This window comes from Athene noctua, chromosome 8 (genome assembly GCF_965140245.1).
Source record: "Athene noctua chromosome 8, bAthNoc1.hap1.1, whole genome shotgun sequence".
NCBI classification, from domain to species: Eukaryota; Metazoa; Chordata; class Aves; order Strigiformes; family Strigidae; genus Athene; species Athene noctua.
In genome coordinates, this window is record NC_134044.1 from 1,502,536 (window position 1) to 1,518,998 (window position 16,463).

The 16,463-nt window shown below is 50.0% G+C and overlaps 1 protein-coding gene across 1 annotated transcript in view; it reads right to left on the reverse strand.

The window, feature by feature from the left end:
- Positions 1–16,463, reverse strand: part of SLCO2A1 (solute carrier organic anion transporter family member 2A1) — a 30,148-nt gene that overhangs the window by 7,709 nt on the left and 5,976 nt on the right. The window contains exons 2-5 of the mRNA XM_074911913.1: positions 10,806–10,943; positions 8,651–8,813; positions 3,426–3,641; positions 1,257–1,355 (exon numbers count right to left, since the gene is read on the reverse strand). Of these exons, the coding sequence (XP_074768014.1) occupies positions 1,257–1,355; positions 3,426–3,641; positions 8,651–8,813; positions 10,806–10,943 (616 nt within the window). The remainder of the gene's footprint in view (positions 1–1,256; positions 1,356–3,425; positions 3,642–8,650; positions 8,814–10,805; positions 10,944–16,463) is intronic.

Consider the following 16,463-nt stretch of genomic DNA (forward strand, 5'->3'; position numbering starts at 1 on the left):
CCCGACTCCATCCTCCTCTGCCTGGGGCATGCAGTGGGTTTGGACCACACTGCCTGGCAGGGATGCCGAGCTGAGACAGGGACTGGGAAAGGGCACAGCAGCTTTCCTGGAAAAAACTGCCCTCCCATTGTTCCAGGCTTGGTCACTCTGTTTGCAGAGACCAAGGGAAGGACCCGTGCTGGCAGAAGAGCACTGTTAATGAGCCTGGTTTCCGAGTGGATGCAACTCTGGGCGCCTTCTCCGGAAAAAGGAGGAGAAGGTGAGAGCCACTCCGTCTCCAGCACCGACATCCTTTGGCTGGGCCAAGCGATGCTCATGGGAGGCTGACAGATTGCTTGGCTTGGCATGGGGAACTCATCTTCCCACTGCGCGGACGTTGCAGCGGGGAAAAGAACCAGCAGCAGTCTCCAGGTGGGAGCCCCGTGCCAGGGTGTGGCAGGCAAGGAGCCTGCGCCCCACCAAAACAATTGCCTCGCTTCCCCAAACAGGACCACTCCACTCCAGAGCTCGGACGTCATCACGGAGCGACCAGGCAAAGGCTGCTAAATCTGTCTGCCACTGCGGGGAGCAAGCCAAGGCTTTCTGCCGTTTCCTGTCCCAGGTTCATTTATTATTCTTATCAGGCACCAGACAAAAATGTCAGGCAAGCTCTGATCTCTCTAAGGAAACACAGGAAAAGCCACATTAATGATGGCACTGGGGAGAATTCTTTAGTGATTAAGTTACCAGAAAAAATAAGCATGCTCCACAGATAAAGAAAATAAGCCCTGTGGTGGCGTTGGCTTGGTCCCTCTCTCTGCAGATGCTGGTGAAGGGTGGTGGGGAGCAGGATTAGTAGACTCAAGTCTTCCCATGCACCCACAGGGCAGTGGCTGCCTTGTTGTTGTCTTCCCCATCCCTGGATGCTTCAGATGTCCCTGCTCCTCTCCACAACCGTGCTGGAGTAGTGTGATACTTCCTCAGCGTGGTGGTAGTGGGCAGACCCCAGCAATGGCCACCTTCACCATGAGTAGGACATCGAAATGTCTGTAGCTCAGGGCTCTGCTTCAGTGGTGGCTTCACGACCATCTGTAGCTTTACTCACAGGGAGAAGGAGGGGAGGAATGTGCTGGGGGTGCTATTCCAGGTCAGGCCCTGCCAGTGGAGCAGGTTTTGTGGGTCATGGGACTGGTGGCTTCTGCCACCACGCATCTCAGAGTGACCTTCTGACTCCAGAAGGCTTTTAGGAGGACCATGGCTACTTGAGAAGTACTCACCAGTGTCAACTCGTCCGATATCCACGAAGAGCCGCAGCACCATGGATCCCAGCAAGTATCCAAAAGCAGGGCCAAACACGGCAATGGCAAAGAGGATGGCTGGAAAAGAGAGCAGGGAGAGGCAGTGTGAGCAGGGAATGGTAGCTTCAGTGCAGATAGGGCTTTTGTCTTTCCACGTGAGGCAGGAATGGTGTTACAACATGCTGAAGAGAGAAACCATCTTTTATCAAGTGGCAGATGATGAGCAGATCCCCATTGCTCAGATACTGAACGTGGTGTTTATTCAACAGGATTAGGAGGAGGGCAGGCAGCTGTCTGCAGAAAAAGTCCCTCTGTTCTGCTGCAGCCAAGGCTTTGCCAATACACTAGAAGCTGTCAGCTACACCACAAATATCCATGATTCACTGTGATGAAGGGAGGAACCCCAGAGAGCAGCAGGACAGTGGCATCCCAGGCTCTCACAGGTGACAGAGACCTTAATCTACAGGAAGACAAGGAAACAAAGCCATCTCTGTCTGTAGATCCCAGCAAAACATTTGGTGCAAACTTCAGGGGAGGGGAGGGATGCTGAGGACAAAAAGGCCAGTGGATCCACCCTTGGTTCAGCTGAACTATCCTGTTCAAAAAAAAGATAACTTGGACCTAACCCATAAGGTCAAAATATTTCCTTTTGACTTCTTTGGAATGAAAGGATTCAGGTTTCCTCCCTGAAATAAACTTTCTTAAGATGTTCAAAAGGAGACAGTTTGCTTGAACTGCATTGACCATTTCTGACCATTTTGCTGGTCTGGACCTTTTCAGTATTACTGGGTATGAAAGCGCCTGGGCGCACTGCTATGCCTCAGCTCTGGACCTATTTTAAAAGCAGAATTTTTTCCAGTTAGGCAAGGCAGTGCTTTTGTTTCTACAACATAAACATATTGAAGGGCAGGGTCTTTGGAGAAGGAGTATTTAACTTTGTACATAGACAGTAGTGTTCCCTTTCATAGCAAGATGCTGAAACCTAAAACAAAACACGACTCAAAGGGCAACGGTGTTTACATTGTATTGAGGCAATCCGGACTCACGGTAGCCTTACCCCACTACACGGACCTTCTCACGGCCCTGAAGTGATCACCTATATTATAAAGAACAGGTCAGTCCCATTTTCCTTCATCTTCAGGACTTTCAGGTTTGGGAATCCAAAGGGCACTCAGAGGTCCTGGGAACAGTGACCCCTCACCGCAGGGGGAAGACAATGATGTTCTGTCCCTCCTTTTGCCAGCCCAGACTTGAGCTGAGAGAAGCAAGTGCTACACACAGAGGAGACTTTCCGCAGAGCTAAGAGCTCCTGCACCACCTGAAAGGTGCTGCCGCAGCCCTTCCCAGCAGCAGCCTGGAGCAAAGCACACCTGGGTGGGTCTGGAGACCCTGCCAAGCACTCCAGTGCTTGTCCAAAGCTTGTCCTTGGGAGTCTAATTCCGAAGGCCTTCCTTCTCCTTTAGTACTTACCTTATTTTGGAACATGCACTTTTGACTTCTAAATCACTCTGATGCCTTTGGCTGCTTTCAAGACATTGTTTAGCACCAGGAGGAATTGGGTTTTTAAATAACTTATGGACTGAGCTCAAAGCTCACGTAGGCAGGCCAGCACCAGATGGGCGTTGCCATTCACAGGGGAAAAAATGCAGTTTAACATGGAAGTCAGCACCTATCTCCTTGCAGTCAAGAAGCCCTCCTGAGCCTGGGAACCCCCACTGGGCAGGGACCGATTCCATGGCAAAAATGTCGATTTTGAACCCTTGATGCACAGCCTCTGTTAATTGGCTCCTGCAGGCTGTCACACCTCTGGTTAGAAAGCAGGAGACGGCCTCTGAGAAGGTTTCCTTACCACTCCTTCCTCCATGGATGGCATAAGTTCTCACAGATGCAAGGGAGAAGCTCCAGCTAATCCATCTCATCTCCTTGCCCTGATTGTTTGGCTTCCTAACACCCACACCACAAATCTAACCCTACAGAGAACAGCTGATTACCAAGGGGACAGCCCAGCCTTTACTGGGGGAGGATTTCATCTGAGTCCCACTGACTGCTCAACCCGTCTCCATGGGCTCCTCTTCAGATGAGCACCTCTACATCTCACCTCTAAGGTCTGGAGGAAACAAAACAATATACAGCAACAGTCCCACTTACCAACGTACAGCGGGGAATTGTTTGCTTCTGCAAAGTCATCTACGTAGGATATCCCGAAGGGCTGGATGGGAACTGTCCCGATTCCAGCCAGCAGCTGGGCAATGACCATCATTGCCCATATGCTGCTGGCCTGCTTCTGGGGATCGTGGGTGGTGTTTGGGCACACAGACTTATTCTCTGCATAGCACAGTTCAGCCTGGACCTGGCTTTTGTTACCTGAAAGGGAGAAGAATGCGTATTACAACACTGGGCACATCCCCTGCCTCCTCCCACACTAAATCCCTAAATTTAGGGAATCTCACAGATTTGATGAGTGGGCACACACTTCTGGATTTTGGCTGGAATGTTCATTTTATTTAGCACTTCTTATAACCTTTCCCTTCCCTTGGGGTATTATACCGAGGTCAGTGTAGCCAACAATGAGGTGGTGATTTTTATCAAACTTTTAAAGACAGGCTGATGTCTTTAAAACAGGCTGATGGAAGCAAATTAATTTCTCCTGCTAAGGGTCAGCCCTGCAGCCAGCTCCAGGGAGCTCCTGCATTGGAGCTGTCAGCAGAAGATAAAAAGCTTTCCATCAAAGCTGCAGCAACACCGGATCCCACCAAGTGACAAAAGCCTTCGGACAAGTGGTGTCAACGCCAGTGGAAAAGCCTAAATATTCATGGATAGAAAAACCTGTTTTTCATGCAAAATGAAGGCGTTACACAGAAAACAGAATAAGTCCTGGTCTTTCAATGCTAGCCTTTCCCACTCTGGCTTTGCTTTAATTCCTTTTTTAAAATTTGGAATTAGTTCAGTATTCCTATCACATCTTTCTCATTAATGTAGTAACTGTGGATTTTCTACACTTCTGAACAAACAGACACAAAACCAACCCAAATATTTGTCAAGTGATTAGGGGTTTTCATTGGTGTAGTGTGGCAGCAGATTCCTAACAGTAGGTCACCACAAAAATCCTTACGTAAGTCCATTCAAAGCCGTGTTGTCTAAAGGGTCCACACTGCCAGAGAGAAGGAGCCTCCTTTTCCAATCAAGATTTTACCACAGCAGAAGTGAGAGTCACAGAAGCCTCTTACGCCAGACTGCATGCCGTGGAGCGAGGCTGCTCTTGGTTTAATGAGGGTAAACCTAATCCATGGCTGGATTTTTGTTATCGGTGGTCTTTGCTCCCTTGTGGTATCCAGGCAGGAATAGGGAGCGATGCTCTCTGGGGCAACCTGGCTGCCCCTGGCAGGACACCCTGGCCCTGAGTATCTGTTGCCCTCATCACTCAGGAACAGCCCACCTCCTTCCAAAGCAAGGACCTGTGCTGCTTTAGGCCCTACCGGGACCGGAGAGCACGTTGCCGTTTCCCCTCCCCCACCCTCAGCCGGTCGGGCTGGCAGTGAGGCACAAACCCCGGGTTAAAATAAGGAGAAATTTAATACAACAGTGATAAACAATCTGAACAACAACAGTAGCAATGATAACAGCAATAAACAGCAATAACAGTGAACAAGACAAACGATATACAGAGAAATTCCGCTAAATGGTCAGGGAACAAAGCCTATGCGTGGGTCCTGCCACCAAAAAAACAAAGAGAAGTAAAATCAAAGTTTCCCGCCCCTGGACCTGACGCCAGCATGGTATGAATAACCCGGCTGGAGATCCCTTCCCCCTCTCTCTCTGCTGGGAAATTTAACCCTATCCTAGTTGAACCAGGACAGGACCCTACTTCTTCATAGCGTCCAGACATGGGGAGATCTTCACCCTGCTCAAGACTGCCATGCAAACTCCAACCAGTACTGGAGCATCTTCATGGCCTGTAAACACTGGGCCAAGACACACACGGGCAGGGAGCAGGATGATACCTGCTCCTTCGACTAGTTCCTTTTGCAGTAAGAGCAGTCCCTCTCCCAAATCCTGACCAGTTCATAGCCTGACGCATGAATTTAAGCTGCCCGAAAACCTGACACCTAACGTCTGATCCACTCTCCAAACCAGCCCACTCGAAAAACATGGAGGCGTTTGAGGCTGCATAGGGAGGCAGCTGCGAGCCAGCAGAGAGCTGGTCTTCATATTTCTGCATGAGCGCTGGCACACTCTCAGCCCCATGCTGGGCCATCTTTTTTCATCATGTTTCACGGGATCTGGGCTTGCAGATCAGCTGTGGCAGTGCCAGATTTCCCAGAGCTGATGTGGGAGAGCAAAGCCAGAGGATCTCTGACCCTTTGGTGGGAGCAGAGACTGTCAGGTACCCGCAAGCAGCTCTGTCCTCTCCGTGCTTTGCTCCTTGGAGTTTGCATTGTGTTGAGCTGCGGCAAAGTCAGGACCTAACTAAAGGGAGCAACTTGCCTAAAACCAGCAGCTCCCCGGCACAGCCAAGGCTCCCTGAGCCCAGAGGACTGGGCTAGGACGCAGTGCATGGCGCTCAAAGCCTTTCCAGGAGGAAGCATCTTGTAACCAGAGGTGGAAGGCTCTCCCTGGCTGGCACTGCTGCGGCCACTGCCACCCGCCTTGGTGGCATGGGCGCTGGGGCAGCAACTTGGTACAGGCCCGAGGTGACTGAGGGTTTTCAGAGGTGGCAATCCCCTAAGGATCACTGGCATCCTGAGCATTTAGGGGCTAAAGTCACTTTGGGAAGACCAAAGCCAGCCTTGTGGCATGTGATGCAGGCTCTTCTGCGTATCGCATTCTGCACAGAAACTGAAGCTGTTGTTGTGCACACTAGCTTGTTCCCAAAGCCTGCCCAGTTAAACCAGTACCCCTCCTTAGTATGGATCGTAAGGCTTACTGGCTAGAGTAGAACAGGCCCTGGGGACAGGAGATCTTAACTCTGCTCTATCACCCACATTCTGCTCAGCAGCAGGGAGACACCCCACTTCTCATGCTGGAATTCCTCTGTCCCTCCAGTAAAGATAATATTCCTTTCCTTTCCAAAATGCTTTGGGCTATAGGTGAACCATCAGCCGCATTTGCATTCAGCCTGGACTCTGGGCAGAGCTGCAGGAAAGCCCGTTTTCTCTTCTCCCTTGTACTGCCACAACTCTCAGCTGCCTGCAGTGAGACCACCGAGAGCAACGTCCCTTGTCACACCCAAAAACCAGGAGAAAGGAGAAGGTCAAAGCCTAGCTGGTGCAACAGGGCATACACTTCAAGACTGCACTTTCAAGACTTCTTATCAGCCAGATTAACTGCTTTGCCCCCAGAGCATGTGGCATTAACCTACAGTGCAGCAGAATTAACTTCTTGAGCAGATAAGGGCCATCCAAATAAGACTGATAGGGCAAGAACTGTTCTGATATGAATCCAGCTCAGCATTCAGAAAAGCACAAAGCCTCAGCAACAAGATACCGCAGAGTCTTTGAGCCCCCTCAGGAAATGCACCAGTGCCCCAAAAAAGCCAGAAGTGGAGTGATTTGTCCACAATTGCACAGGGCATCGGCAGCAGAACCAGCATCTCCTGCATCCCAGGGCTTCTGCCCCAAATGTGCTGCCTCATCATCAGCGCTCTCTGCTCATAGCTGGTTTCACACTCTGTCCCTGGATGGATAGCTAAACGACATGTCATCGTTAATAACAATGCTGTCATCACCAGGCAGAGATGCAGTTTTAGAGCTGCAGCTGAGGCTCTTCTGATGCCACAGAAAGTGAAACTATTGCCAGGATGCTCAGGAGCAGGTTGGAGGGACACAAACCACCTGAGCAGAAAGCAGGGACATGTCATGCCTAAAGATCTGATGGGTGGCACAGCCAGGAGAGAAGCATATTTAAAATAACATTTTAAGCTAGTTAAACAACTAGTTTTCAGGTGTAGTTTTCTCAGCCTCATCCTAGAGAAACTGATGCCCTGATGAAGTTTGCCGACTAAACTGAGGGGGAAAGGGAGAGCCACGCCGCAGGAAGACCTGGATAGGCTGGATGAGTGAACTAACAAGAACCTTATGAAGTTCACCAAGGACAAGTGTAAGGTTTTGCACCTGGGAAAACATAACCCAGGAGTGCAGCACAGACTGGGATCTACCAGATCTGTGGAGAGCAACCTCAGGGTGCTGGTGGACAACAAGCTCAACATGAGTGAACAACGTGCTGCTGTGGCAAAGCAAGCCGATGGGGTGCTGGCCTGCATCAACAAGGGCATCACCAGCAGAGATAAAGAAGGCATTGTCCCACTCTGCTCAGTGCTTGTCAGGCCTCACCTGGAATCCTGTGCTCAGTTTTCGTCCCTGCTACACAAAAATGATGTGGACAGGCTGGAGAGGGTCCAGAGAAGAGCCCCAAAGATGATCAAGGGACTAGGCAGCCTGCCATGTGAGGAAAGGCTGAGAGAACTGGGTTTGTTCAGCCTTGAGAAGAGAAGGCTCAGCGAAGATCTCGTCACCCTGTTCCAGTATTTAAATGGTAGTTACAAAGAAGATGGAGACTCCCTTTTTACAAGAAGTCACGTGGAACATATGAGGGGTAATGGGTACAAGTTACTCCTAGGGACATTCCAATTGGACACAAGAGGAAAATTTTTCACAGTGAGAACAATCAGCTACTGGAATAGTGTCCCCAGGGATGTGGTGGATTCCCCAACATTAGACACTTAAGATTAGCTGGACAGGGGCTGGGCTGTCCTGTCTAGACTGTGCTTTTGCCAAGAAAGGTTGGACCAGATGATCCCTAAGATCCCTTCCAACCTGGGATTCTATGATATTTTATAATATCCACATAGAAGGATATGCTCTCTCGCTAAATGCAAATACAAATATTCCTGGGTTGGCATGTCCGTGTGGGATGATGGGTCTCTCACGGGTCTCAGCCCTACAGCAAGCTCCTTGGGCACTGATGGGAGGGAGAGGTGTCTTGGCAGCTTGGAGAGAGGTCCCGCCTGCTGATCTTGAAACACAAACTGCTCCCTCTGGAGGCCTTCAGGAGCATCTGTGGGGAATTTAGGTACTTCACCATGACCACAACACCTGGCATCTGAAACCGCAGCTACAATGACATGCTCGGAAGAGGAAGAAAGGATCCCACATGTAATTACTGCGTTCAAAATGGGTTGCAAAGCTATACCGAAGTCAGGCTTAAAATAGCAAATTCTGCCTTAAGTCTTCCCCTCCAAACACTGTGTTAAAATTGTGTGTGTGTGTGCTGGATACAACCCCTCTTTTTGGGTAGGCACGGGTAACCCAACCCAGAGCAACTGGAGACGGATTTGTGCAGGGACAGCTCGTGGCGGTAAGGGTGGAGGCACTTACCAGCGCTAAGCGTGGTGTATTCATAGGGGTCCGATAGGAAGTGGGGCAGGGTCACCAGGAAGGCTCCCAGCGCCAGCAGCAGCCCCCCCAGGCCGATCACCCGCGGGCGGTGAACTCGGCTGCCGAAATAGCTGACAAAGATGATGAGAACCACGTTGCCGATCTGGAAAGTGCACAGCGAAATGGGGAGAACATTAGAAGATGTCACAGAGGATGTCAAGCCCCTGTGACCCCATGACTGTGTGCAGGTGGGTGGAGAGCTCTCTTATCAGGTGGTGTTTGACCCCCACAAGAGCAGGAACGGGACAGCCCTTCACCCTGCATATTCACAGCAGGTCAGTGCTCCCTGCGCATCAAAAGCCAGCAGGCAGCTCCTTGGCTTCTGTCACCCGTGTGCACCCCTTGCTGTCATGGATGACTCCACCAGCTCCCTGTGATCTGGCTGGGGATTTTTTCAGCACCCATGCCTGCCCCCCACCTCATAGGATGTTGCATAAACAAACGATTCCCCCAAACACAGAAAAAAATGAAGTGTATTGCCTCCATTCCCATGACTTGAAACAGACATGAGCCCAGCTACAACGTCCAGTTCATTGCAAATGTCTGTGGCTCTGGATATTTGCAACTGCAGATATGATCAGCTAAAAAGATATGAAAACATGGAGCTTACTCAGGCAAGAGGATGAACACCATAAAATTGCCATTACATGGGCTTTGTCAGCTTAGGACAAGCTAAACATTATTTTAACCTTGGCATGTGTGGCTAAGAATGCTTTTTATTTATGTTTACATGGGCTCCCTTGTTTGTCTCTTTGCGGTTTTTGTTCTTGGAATTGCTGCAGCCATCAATGCAAAAAGATTGTGGTCCTGGACAGACAGGGCAGCTTACACAGAGCTGGAGTAAAGCACAGAAATTTCTCTCATATAGCAGAGAAATAAAAATGTATCTGTTGTCTGCAAGATGTTATTCTTTAACAGCATGACATATATCCTATTCCAATCCTTTTTCCTTTATATTCTTGCAGTAGCAGACTTCTCTACCTGATGTTTACTTTGGTATTACTTCTCCAGGCATTAATTCTCATAAGTTCTCTACTGGATAAGGAATACACCAGTTACAGCTCTGATGCTGTAATAGTTAAGCCCTCTGCAGGGTTTACTATAATTACACCAGTTGATCAGTACCAATGTTACAACTGCCCATACTGGGTCTCTTCGTGTGGTTTGGACCTAGTCACAATCAGTGGGAAGTCCTTCACTGGTCTCAAAAGGCTTTGAACCCCAGATGTAGGTGGTGATTGAGGTAAGACCTGGGCATCTACTTCCCCAAGGACCCAGTAGGATCCCCAGTGCTCTTGGTGAAGAATCCCCTATGTGAGAAGACCATCTCCATACCAGATGGGCTGCCACCGAATGATTCTTTGTGCCATCAGAAAGAAAGTCTGCCAAGCAGGTGTTTTCCTAGCTAGCCTTGAAGAGCTACCAGAAAGAATACAATTAAGGACAAAGCAAACTAGAAAACTTATTCCAGGGGAGTAAGTAACTAGAAAGTGTTTGTGAGAAAAATCCTCAGGCAACTCAGCAATATGCCAGTGAAAGTCAGTCCTTTGCCACAGGGCCATAAGAATCTGGGAGTGCTGGAGAAAAGGGCTAGAGACTGCTTGGAATGATTCAAGCCAGGACCATTCCTAAAGCCAATGAGAAACCTATGGAAACAGATACTTTTACTGGAAAGTGCTCACAGAGCTATAGTTGTGTGGATACTACTCATAATAAAATGTTCTTATTCACAAAAGCTGTAAGAACTGTGATCAACGAAGAAGAATCACACTGCGTGTTCTCTGTCTCCCAGTCATGTCTCTGCTGGAGATGTGTGGCATTCCAGGGTGCTGTGGTCTTCTCTGAAGGAACCTGCTTTATGCTGCTCCCCTCCAAGGCCACATCCTCACCACAAAACCCTACGTTCAACCTCCTGGCATGTAGTACAGCAGAAGTGTGAGGGGGTGTCCAAGGGCACAGCAGCTGCTGCTTCACCCAGCACATGTAGACATGGCTGAGGAAGCACTGGGTGTGAATAACCCTAAGACCCTGGGAAAGTCCCTGTTGCTTTCTGGCCACTCTTTGGGGCCCCCACACAAGCTTCTCACCCAGTTACCTCATGCAAGCTGGAGATGAAACCTGAAGAGAGACTGGAGAGCCCAAAGCGCTTCTCAATGGTGGTAAGGCTGCTCTTGAAGTTGGAGCTGTAGAGGAGCTGGGATAGCTGGAGAAGTCCGTGGCACAGCACAAACACCTGCGGGCAAAAAAAGTGCCATCCCAGTTAGTACCCAGCTGATGTGTAACTGCTGGTGACCGTGTCCCATGAGAGAAATTTGAGAGTCATACGCACATGAACTCAAGCTGGCCAACACAGCTGCACCTCTGATGTGCAACAGATCTACCGAAGGGCTCAGTCCTGGATCTTAGCTTTGCAAAATGAGCAATGCAATGTTCAGAAAAGAGGACAAGGAGCTCTGTTTTTATCTTTCCACTGCTTTACCATTATCAATATCCATTGGTATTTACACAGCAGCAAACCTTGTGCCACCCTCAAGAGCAACCCCCCAAGCCAAGGAGGACCAAGTATAAATGAGACAGGCTTGACTTTGCATAGACTCGGTGGGTGCTCCCGAGACCACGTTAGAGCCAACCCTGCAGCTGCGTGCTGCAGCTGAGAGGGAACCATTCTAGTTTAGACTACCTGAGATCCAGTATTTCCAGTCGGCCCCTTGGATTCACTCGACTGTAAAGCCAATTAACAGAAGGGCTGTTGCAAAAGGGCTTTAAAAGCCCCGGAGGGAAAGAATGAAATATGCACAACGTGGTCTCACTACTGGAAGACCTCTGTAGTAGTCTAAAAACAGCATCTTTCCCTTGAGCCAGGCTGTGAGCCGAGCCAGAAACCAAGCCGAAGGGAGGCAGAGCTTTCATGGAGCAGAAGAGGGAATAGAGAGAGTTATGGGGCAGGGCAGAAGCATGGTTGAAAGAGCCCGGGTGGCCTGGGAGAGGAAAGCACTCTCAGCCAGGGATGCAAGAGGCAGCTCACAAGTGTCTTTTGATCTATATTTAGTCAGAACAGTTTTCCTTTATTTTTCTTGGAATGGAATGTGTCCGCATAGTGCCAAAAGTATTTTAAAATAATTTAAAAAAAAAAAAGAAAGAAAGAAAAGGGGGGAAAGGTCTTTTTATTTAAATTCACAGGAAATCAAATATTTGCTGAATAGCGGAAGCATGTCCCACAAAGATAACGGCGGGAAGCCTGAGATGATGAATGGGGGATCAAAGGTACTGCAGGGCTGACAAATTCCTTATGTCCTTGGCTAGGAAAGCAGCAATACTCATTATTAGTATTTATTTGAAAGGGTGGTAGCGCCCAGAAGCCTTGACCCATTGTGTGAAAAAAAACCCCAAATAACCAAACAAAAAAAAAAAACCCAAAACCAACAGAAAAAGAGCAAAATTGTCCACACAATATGGAGGATGCAAATGCCACAGGTGGGTGGAATGGCTTTTTGGTGAGAAAAGGAGGGATGCAGAGCCACATCCAGCAACTGCAAGAGAATTTGGGTAGAGTAAGATGGCTTCTTGGGAAGCTTCTCCTGCGAGGGAGGATAGCAGCAGCCAGAAGACACAGCTGGGTATCTAAAAGGATGAGAGATGGGACAGATGCTAACAGACAGGGGGAAAGAGGAGGACTGACATGAAGAGGAAGGAGAAAATGGAGTCTTGGCAGTGTGAGGCTGGGCTGGCCACAACCTGGAGACCACAGAAAAGTAGAAGGAGAAAGACAAACACCAAAAAAGAGGGAAGAAAGGTCGCAGGGATAAGCTGCCATCATGAAGTCCCCAGCCACATCTTGGAGGGGTCTGAGGTGAACTAGCATGAGGCAGGCATCTGCCACCATAGTAGCCAAGCAGGAGAGGACAAAGTCCCAGGCTAGAACTTTGTTCCGACAAAAAGTCACAGAGCAATGATGTGGGGTGTAACGTGGGAAACTCTCTCAAAAGGGCCAAAGTGGAGTGAAACATCTGAAAGTAAACTCTTGAAGCACAATGACCTCTACATCCTCTGGCTATCAACTCCTACGTTCAAAAACCCATCCCAGCACATGGTCCTGTGGGTGAAAGCTGGATCCACCACATTCATCTTCCCCAATCCTGACCTGGGATCACCATGTAATGAGTCCAGCCAGGCTGGTCTCGAGCAGAGAGGTGACTCCAGTGAGGATGAAAAATGGAGAGGGGATCTTGTTGCCAGAGAACGTTAATTTTTGTTCCTGCAGCTCTGGCCAGACCCTATTGAAGTAATTTGAATAAGGAAGCGCTGGCTGGGACAAGCGAGGGCTGGGACCGCCCGAGATGCAGAGCAGCTGGAGGGAGAGCTCTCCCGGTGTGAGGCGTTAGCTGGAGAAGCAAAGCTGTTTACCAATGGGGAGGGAAGAGGGTGGATCACCGAGGCTGATTTTAGCACAGCAAATGTCAGCCTAATCCCAGGGCAGACGGGGAGATGAGAAGTGTTGGGGGAGAGAGGATGCAGGTGGGGAGGGAAGATGAGGAGGAGACTCCCCACAGTGCTGGGGTCGGCAGGGGATGGGGAGAAGGTAGAGGCATGGAAGGACCATGGGGAACAAGCACTGGCTGTGCTTCGCGAGAGGATGGAGGGCAGGAGATGAGAGGGTCAAGCTGTGGTCAGAGAGGGCAGGCAGGAAAAGGCAGAGCTGTCAGGAGGTGCCCTGAGATGGGTTTATGCATTGGTGATAACCTGGGGACAGACAAAACGGGGCCGTGGATCCCAAGATGCCTGGGAGCACACTGGGGCTGCCTGCTGTGAGAGGAGGCAATGTGGGAGAAATGCAGCTGGAGAGTACGGACAAGGAGAGAGACTTTGGGGTGCGACTGCTCCCCCATGCCCTCAAGTCCTTCTAATCCGGCTCCTGTGAGCAGGGTTAGCAGGAACGGCAGAAGAGCAGGAGGGACGCTCCGGTGACCCGATCCTGCTCCGTGCTGCTGCTGGCACCAGGACCCCACATCAGCTGCAGCCCTTGGATGTGGAGAGCCCAGAGGATGGGACGGGAAGGGCAGAGGAGATTTTCTTTTGCTTGGGAAGAAGCTGCCACCCAAAACAGTTTGAGCAAAGCAAAACAGCCTTTGCTCTAGGACATGTGCAGCTGGAGCTCAGCTTTTGCAGACACACTTCAACCTTCCAGAGGTGAGAGATGTACCCGATTTAAGACCTCCCCTGCATTCAGCAGACTCAGCTCTAATTAAAATAACGACAGCCCAAACCTTGAAGGCTCTCTGAGTGCAAATAGCTGGGAGAAGGGCTTACTTGTTGGGGTCCCCAAAAGGACACTACCTGACCTCCTTGGCACTGGCTGAGACACTCTGGCTGGGAAGAGCAGACCGCTGAGAGTGGTGGAGATGAAGGACACCACTCTCCGCTGTCCCCACACAGGTCTCTCCCAACACCATTTCTACCCCCACATTTTCACGCTGACCACCCACAACCTGCTGGTCCATGGAAACCAGCGCCGACCTGGTCCCATCCAGCTGCAGAGAGCACCAGATGTGCTGCGCTGGCCCCACGCACCCGCCGAGCAACCCCAGGAGGGGACAGAGCCGCTATCATCCATCTTCCATAACACTTAAGGAAGAAGGGTTTTTTAAAGAAGAGCCAAGCTCATTTAGAGGGAGGTTTTGCTGACGTAAAACCATCACAACAGCAGTGAAGGCGAAGGCATGGTGGGAGGTTAAGGAGTCGGGGACACTCCCACAAATATGAAGTGCTGACCCTCCAGAGCAGGCAAGCAGCAATCGCAGGCAGACAGGGAGCAGTGCAGAGGCCAAAGGCGTGCACCCACATGCCTCTGCACACACACATACAAAATCCCCTCTTAATCATCCCCACATTTCTTTTAGAGAGCTTGAGCGATCCTGACTCCAGGCTGTTTATACAAGACACTTGACTCCTTTCCAAGATGCACTTTATTTAAAAGGGAAGCAACTGCCTGGGGGAAGGTCCCTCACTGACATGCTGCTCCCCCCCACCCAGTCCATGGGGACTAGCACCTCCCAGAGCAATGCTTTTTGTAAGGAAGAGAAACCCACCCCGTTGCAGGGAAGAGAGGGGACTGGTTCCTCCATGGTCTGGACAACACGTTTCAGGCTCAAAGCAGAGACCTGGCAGCTGTTCGGTCAATCCCAACCCAAACCTCCTTCAGAGGAGACGTGTTCAAGAATAGGTGACCCAGAGGGCTGGTGAGACTGAGGGTGTGGGAGGCAGCCCCCAGGCATGAGGATGTGGCACCAAGATGTCCCTGTGGGTGCCAGGTGCCCCGGTGGCTGGTGCACTCCTGGGAGATGTCAGATGGCTGATCAGTCCTTGCAGCCACCTCAGAAGAGCCACCTGCACACTTTCTGATGCTCACCAAGAATAAAATAAGGCTCTGGGAGGAGAAAGGGGGTCTCCCAGCCTCGTGCTGAACCCATAAAGCAGACAAGGATGAGGAAGCCAGAGGGTAAGCAATCCTCGAGCGTTCTTGGGGTCAGCAGCTTTTGGGGTCAGGGGGAGGTTGCTGCGTGTCCTGGGAGCGGGCAGGCAGCAGGTGCTTGCACTACCCCATGTCACATACTGCGTCTGCTAAGCTGTATCCCCTTCCCTCGTGTCTCTCTTTCCACATTGCTAGTGTAAGATAATGCACTGTCACTGGCCTTAACAGGCACACCGAGACTGGACCTTGGAAAAGCCTATTATGAAAGGTGGGCTGTTTCATAAGAGGCTGGGGGAGGTCACCACGGCAGCCAATAAAATGCCTGGCAAGTTAGGTTAAATAAGAAAATATCCCCAAAGTAATAAGAACATTCCCAAAATTATAGGAGTCAGGGCAAAGACAGGCTGTTTATTTTAGAGCTTGTATGTGATCGACGCTCACTATGCCATCTCCTGCAGTCAGATGGGTGAGATCACTCAGTCCAAAGAAATGCATCAGCTGAAAATGGAAAGAATACAGACACGCATGGGGAAATACATCCCTCCTTGGCATTTCTTTCTCTTTTCTACATGCAGCTGTCTAGATTTATAGATCAAAAAGCACCATGAAAAATTAAAAAAAAAAAAAAAAAAGGAACATTTCCATAGAAGGAACTAAATACCCTGCCAGAGCATGTCCCTTAGCACAAAACCACTGAGCTTGGAGCATGGTCCAATAGCAGAAGTTGGCTCCTAAATTGTATTTCTACTGTAAAAAATAAACTACTAAAAAAATTAAATGGTTAGAGATTGTCATAAGCACACGACTGCCCAGATTATTAGTTGCAATGATGACTGTCTACTGCCAAGTAATCTATGCTTTACAAGCCCCAGTTGTCAAGTGCAAAGACAATGTTTGCTCTTTTTGCAGCGCATGTACACACGGGATTTCCCTGCCCCGTATCCCAGCGCCCTTGCAAGGTCCGCACAAGCCCTGCTTTGCTCACTTGCTGCAGAGGGAGCATTCCAGGGGACATAAAAAACTGAGGGTGCACGTTGCAAATGTCAGGAGGATGATTTTGGCTGCGGAGGGCCGCTGAGACCAGACCCTCAGCGCATGAGGTGTGAGGGTTTGCTACTTCCCAAGCTGCCCCTGAGAAAATACTTCTGCCTGCAAAACACGACGCACGTCACTAAGCAGCCTCCACTCTTCCTGCAACCAGACCAAGCCCACAGGTACGTTGTGTGGTTGGGTCTTTGCTCTTCCATTTTTTTCTGAACATCTCTTTTCTGTACGGTGCCTCAG